General features: G+C 44.1%; 1 protein-coding gene across 1 annotated transcript in view; it reads left to right on the top strand.

The window, feature by feature from the left end:
• Window positions 1-3515, top strand: part of LOC107565470 (tctex1 domain-containing protein 2-like) — a 9180-nt gene extending 5665 nt beyond the window's left edge. Inside the window, exons 4-6 of the mRNA XM_016250710.1 lie at window positions 2714-2783; window positions 3279-3342; window positions 3414-3515. Coding sequence (XP_016106196.1) covers window positions 2714-2783; window positions 3279-3342; window positions 3414-3461 — 182 coding nt within the window. The 3' untranslated portion in view covers window positions 3462-3515. The remainder of the gene's footprint in view (window positions 1-2713; window positions 2784-3278; window positions 3343-3413) is intronic.
• The last annotated feature ends 3354 nt before the right edge of the window (window positions 3516-6869 follow it).

Genomic DNA, 6869 nt, shown 5'->3' with positions numbered 1-6869 from the left:
ATCTATCTATCTATCTATCTATCTATCTATCTATATGGTTGGTCTCTATCTAGCAATCTATATGGTTGGTCTCTAATCTATCTATCTATCTATCTATCTATCTATCTATCTATCTATCTATCTATCTATCTATCTATCTATCCATATGGTTGGTCTGTATCTATCTATCCAAATGGTTGGTCTCTATCTATCTATCTATCTATCTATCTATCTAAATGGTTGGTATCTATCTATCTATCTATCTATCTATCTATCTATCTATCTATCTATCTATCTATCTATCTATGTTACTTCAGACATGGTGAAAATTGGAATACATTTGGAGGACAAAAGTGTAGACTTTATGAATACTTTATATATGAACATATTTTAGATTCAAATGCAAAGTTTTGAAAGTGTTAAAAGTTATGAGAATTTATAAAGCCAGGAAATGATTTGATAAGTTAAATCAGTATGATTTTGTTTAACACCCTACAGTCAAACTAAAATGTATTCAGACACCTTCAACATTTCTCACATTATCACAGTTTATTCGCTATAGATTAGAAAATGGTAATAAAATATTACAAAAACTCAGAGTTAAACTGTGTCAGAACAAATTCATCTTGATAATGTCAGATAACTTTGATAGAAAGGTAAATTATTCAGACAACTGTTAGTATGACAATATTTACACAAAAGTGTTAAAAGTTATGAGAATTTATAAAGCCAGGAAATGATTTGATAAGTTAAATCAGTATGATTTTGTTTAACACCCTACAGTCAAACTAAAATGTATTCAGACACCTTCAACATTTCTCACATTATCACAGTTTATTCGCTATAGATTAGAAAATGGTAATAAAATATTACAAAAACTCAGAGTTAAACTGTGTCAGAACAAATTCATCTTGATAATGTCAGATAACTTTGATAGAAAGGTAAATTATTCAGACAACTGTTAGTATGACAATATTTACACAACTATCAATGCTTTGTTGGGCCACCCTTAAGGCCTGTTCACCCCAAGCACGATAACTATAAAGATATAGTTCTAAAAATCATTCTCAGTATTAAAGAACAGCAGAGTCCACACCACAGCTATAACAATAAAGGCACAGAGAATCAATATCGTTGAAATCACTTTCAAAATGATTTTTTTCCAGCTGATGAATGATACAAACATGTACACCCAATCAGAATCCATCCTGCTATAACGGGCTCGAGAATTTAGCGCTTACAGACGATATCGTCTGCTGGTGTGCACACTAATATCGTTATCTTTATAGTTATCGTTCTTGGTGTGAACGGGGCTTTAGCCTCAATGACAGCCTGTAGTCTCCTGGGCATGCTGTCAACCAGGTTCATGCAAACCTGAACTTCAATATTTTCGCAGACTCGCTACAGCAGGTTCTTCAGTTCCTGTTTGGTTTTTTGGCACTTCATCCAGGCAGCGACGTTCCATCACCTCCCAGAGATGCTCAATCGGGTTTAGATCTAGACTTTGTGGTGGCCAGTTTAATACTTCAATCCTCTTCTGCTTAAAAAAATCACCAACCTTCTTTGCAGTGTGTTTGGGGTCGTTCTCATGCTGAAGGATGTAACTATGGCCAATGAGCTTCCTGGCTGATGGCATCATCTGACTCTGGAGAATTTCCACATACATTTCAGAGTTCATAGTTCCATCAATTAAATGTATTTGACCTAGTCCACTAGCTGCCATACACACCCACACCATAACATTGCCCCCACCGTGCTTTACAGTAGGAGTAAGACACTGGGGTTTCAAGGCCTGTCCTTTGGTTCTCTACACTTTAGTTTTGCCAGCACTGCCAAACATGTTATGTCTTACAAGTCTGTCTGTTCTGGGTGTTGTCTTTTTCTTTCTTCCACGACCAGGCAAATTGTTCACCTCACGAGTCTCTCTAAATTTCTTCACAATGGAAAAAGACTGTCCCTCTAGGCCTATATAATCTTTTTTCTATATTTCTGATTGAAATGCCCTCCTTGTAGAATTTGACTACCTTTCCTCTCAAATCAGTTGATATTTCCCTGGTTTTGGCCATCCTTCTGTTAGACTGTCTCACAAATGAATTTGGTTGAATAGCTGTCAGCTGTTAAATTTATGCACACAATTAGATACCAAGACCAATTTGGATAAGCCAATTACCAAGCGATGCTTAATTTTGTTCAGTCTGTGGTGTAAAAAGGTCACATTAGCAATTAAAGAAAAAACACTTAAGCAAAACATGGTCAGGTCGAAGTGTCTGAATAATTCTTGGTCCCAAATTTTTTATCAGTTTTACTGGTAGTCCACTGTATGAAGAATTTTTGGATAAGATATGTCGCAGTTCACTTTATTTTGCTATCCTAACTTACACAAATTAACTATAGTGTCCTGCACCCCCTAGTAAAAACATATAAAACAAATTATATTTGGTGTCTGAATAATTTTCGGATTGACTGTATATATGTATTTAATTGTAACCTGTATCTTGCTTTTTGTTTCTCTGTTGTAGTATATATGGTAAGTATATCTCAGTCTGTAAGGACTTATAGTTTTATTTTGTTCTATTAAAGTTGAAAAAAAACAAGTCCACTGCCGGATTTCAGCAGTCAGTGTCTGAAACTAAGAAAAATCATTTTACATACAATTGAACATGGACACTTTTTTTTTTGGCTAAGCTTTGGTTTTGATTGATACTTGAGTGACAGCAGGCTGTTGTATTTTCAGACGTGGGCTTTGACAGATACAAGCTCATTGTGCAGGTGGATGTTGGAGAGCAGCGTGGAGAAAGAGTCAAGTAAGCACAATACTTCTTAGGAAAATGAATGAATTGTGAAATCAGGATGGTTTCAAACAGACCTCTAGCGCTCATGCAGTAGACCTATGACCACAGACATTTTCATGTGCAAGACGCATCCTCAGATGTCTAGCTGTGAGCTTTGGGCTGTTGTCACGTATCTGAGGTTTCTACTGATCTTTCTAGGACACCCACATCGAGTAAGAGACAGTCTGACTCACTGTGGGCTCAGGATGTGAAACCAATATTGCAGGGCATCTGATACTGAGAGCTGTTTGTATTTGCAGAACTGACTTGTCAAGATCTTGAGCCACCACCATAAAAACAACTGCAGTGTAAAAAATGTTGTTAGTTATATAAGACTTTGACATTTTAATTTCACGTTACATATTAAAATTAATTATATTTAAATATAACATTTTTTTACGTATTTGGGTGATTATAGTTATTCTATAAAATAAAATCAACTTTTTTTCATTGAATATGTTTTCACAGGATGGCTGCACGCTGCTTCTGGGATGCAGATACAGACAGATATGCTCAAGATATATTTATGAATGTAAGTGAGGAATTATTTTTACATGTGATTTTCATCCCTTACTTTATCGTTTTATGTTCTTTTTCTAACAGGACAGCTTGTTCTGTGTGGCTGCTGCGTTTGCTGTGTATTATTACTGAAGACACACAGGAGATGTGCAGAGGACCAAACATTCGCAGATGTGATATTTAATACCATCAATTTTTTTTGTATCAATCGCATCCATGTTTGTTTTTCTGAATACCTCGCTGTATGATTTTTCCAGCCCGGTCTCATGAAAGTGCGTATAAAGAGTACGCCAAATAAAAATGAAAACTTGTGGTATTGATAAGCAAAAATGGACTTTGGCCTGCATATGATACGCATGTGTGTGGCGTGCATATAATATGCAGTTTTCGTGTGCATATGATACGAAATTTGTTGGCGTGCATATGATACGCAGTTTTCGCTTACATATGATACGTATCTACCCCACAACCCTAAACCTTCCCATCGCATAGCATATACACGCCAAAGTCCATTTTTGCGTATCAATACCACGAGTTTTCGGTTTTATTTGGCGTACTATTTATACGCACTTTCATGAGATCGGGTTGGATTTTTCCTACATTGCCGTCTTTTGTCAAAGTTGTTATTTTCATCTTAATATTTATATAAAATACATAAATTTTTGTCACTATCATTCTGTATTAGTTGGTCAAGCATTTTAAATATAATATTTTCACTTTTCACACAAATTAATTTGATATGATTGACTGCGATATAATTTTGTTATGTTATTAATACAAATTCTAAAAATTTTAATTATATTATTTAATATCAATTATATGTGATCCTGGACCACAAAACCAGTCCTATGTGTCAATTGTAATGTAAATAAGCTTCCCTTTCAGAATTGGGATCTCGCTTAGAGAGACCAATCTACTTCGAGTGTAAACTAAACGGGCTAACGCACATTGGCATTCGATTATTGCATCCAGCTGCTGCTGATCACAGCGTGAGTATAAGTAGGCAGCAGATGCAGCGCATATTCAGCTTTTCGTTTCGGAGCCGAACGGTTCTATCGTTCGGCTCCTGACCTTCTACGTAGAGAAGTAAAAACTACAGTCAAGCACACTCTTCGAAGTGGGCTCTCGTGGATGACTCATGCTCCCATTACGGAGGTATGACCATCTTGGAGTTGCGGACCAGACTCCGTTACCTGCAAGGGTAGACTGCCTAGATTTGGGGTTCCCTCTGGTGGCAGCCGGGGGCGCCCTTTTTCTGGCAGTGGGTGGACTGGTCTTACGGTCACAGTGAGGAATTCCCCTCCGGGGATGCCCCAGCCCGCCGGCACTTCAAAACCAGCGGAGATCTCAAAAGAGCAGGCTGGACCCTCCCGGGGGGTACCACCTGTTTCTTCCGAGGTTCCCCCCGAAGATCGGGTGTCGATTGCAGCATCGGAGGGTGAGCCAGACTTTTCTGAGGATGAAGATCCGTCAGCGTTGCCGCCCTCTGGGCAGTCAGCGGTGCCGGATACGGACCCGGAAATGATGGCTATGCTTTCCTGGGCCGCTGAGAGTGTCGGGCTCGAGTGGAATCTTCCACTGCGTCCCGAACCCTCAAGGTTGGACGATTGGTTTCTCGGGTTGGCGCGTGCTGGTTGTCAGGGCCCCACCCCAGTGCCTTTCTTCCCGGAGGTGCATGATGAGATCGCTGGGTCATGGATGGCACCTTTCACTGCCAGAAACCGGCCCAGTGGCTCATCCTCCCTAACCACCCTTGATGGGGGTCCAGCGCGGGGTTATGCGGGAGTTCCCCAGGTGGAGCGGTCGGTTGCGATTCAATTGTGTCCAAATGCCGCTACCACTTGGCGGGGCAAACCGTTGCTACCCTCCCGAGCCTGTAGGCACTCGTCGGCCTTGATCGGTAGTGCTTATACGGCCTGTGGAGAAGCTGCATCCGCCTTACACGCTTCGGCGTTATTGCAAGTGACTTGCACGAGGGTGGTCACGACCCGGAAGTTCTCAAAGAGCTCCACACCGCGACTGACCTCACGCTACAAGCGACGAAGTTTACGGCACAGTCTCTGGGTCGTGCGATGTCCACTATGGTGGTCCAGGAGCGCTGGCTGTGTCTGGCCGACATGCGCGAGACGGACAAGACACGATTCTTGAACGCCCCCGTGTCCCAGACCGGCCTTTTCGGCGACATGGTGGAGAACTTCGCCCAGCAGTTCTCCGCTGCCCAGAAGCAGACTGAGGCCATCAGGTACATCCTGCCCCGGCGTGCAGCTGCTGCCTCCACCCAGCCGCTGGTGGCAGCGCCTCAGCCCGTCCAGGCCCCCGCCAGACCTGGTGGTAAGCGAAAGAGCAAGACGCCCTGAGACGGGCGACCCAGAAATGGAGGGAGTTGCTTTTCGGGAGATGGTGAATGCACCACTCCCTCCCCCGGAGGAGGGCCGGGCGGAGAATCTTTTGTTTCCTTTTTTTCCGCCCCAATACTCGACAGAAGAGCAATTTCTTCTATCTCTGGGTCCCCTGAGGGGACGGGGGGTTGTGGACGATCCAGAGCCGTATCACACTCACCCTCCTCTCTCGCCAGTGAGCAGCAGAGGGCGGATCGGGAGGACGAACCAACGGACTACCGATGCACCCTCTGCTCAAACTTAGGTCAGTGTTACACACACCCAGACCCCGCCTCGGACCAGCTACGAGACGCCCGGGCCGGGTCCCTGTGTTCTTTTGCGCTGCCCCACTGCGGGTACGCCTGTAGTTCCGTTGATGCCACTTACGCGGTGTTTGGGAGCCTGGGTAGAGCTACCCTGGCCCGTCTCGATGGATCCTTTGAACCGTCAGGCTCGGCTATGCGATTCAGTTCGCCCGGCGCCCTCCCAAGTTCAGGGGCGTCCACTTTACTTCAGCGAAAGCAGCAGATGCCCCTGTCTTGCGTGCAGAGATCGCAGTCCTACTGGCGAAGGACGCGATAGAGCCGGTTCCTCCAGCCGATATGAGGACGGGGTTTTACAGCCCTTACTCCATTGTACCCAAAAAAGGTGGTGGGTTGAGACCTATCTTGGATCTGAGCGTCTTGAACCGGGCCCTTCACAGGCTCCCGTTCAAGATGCTTACGCAGAAATGCATCTTCAGGTGTATCCGTCCACAAGATTGGTTCGCAGCGAGGTGTATCCGTCCACAAGATTGGGTCGCAGCGATCGACCTGAAGGACGCGTACTTCCATGTTTCGATCCTTCCGCGCTACAGGCCATTCCTGCGGTTTGCGTTCGAGGGGCGGGCATACCAGTACAAGGTCCTGCCCTTCGGGCTGTCCCCGTCGCCCCGTGTCTTCACGAAAGTTACGGAGGCAGCCCGTTTATGTTAAAGTTTGTTGCGGCAATCGCGGCTAACCACGACCCCGTAGAAGGGAGGTCTCTGGGGAAGCATAACCTGGTTGTCAGGTTCCTTCAGGGGGCGAGAAGGCTAAATCCTCCACGGCCCCCCACTATACCCTCTTGGGACCTGACTCTAGTGCTCACAGCACTACAGCAGGGCCCATTTGAGCCTTTGCAG

Source organism: Sinocyclocheilus grahami, unplaced genomic scaffold (assembly GCF_001515645.1).
Source record: "Sinocyclocheilus grahami isolate Dianchi unplaced genomic scaffold, SAMN03320097.WGS_v1.1 scaffold1003.1, whole genome shotgun sequence".
NCBI lineage: Eukaryota > Metazoa > Chordata > Actinopteri > Cypriniformes > Cyprinidae > Sinocyclocheilus > Sinocyclocheilus grahami.
This window is presented reverse-complemented; position numbering and strand designations above follow the sequence as displayed.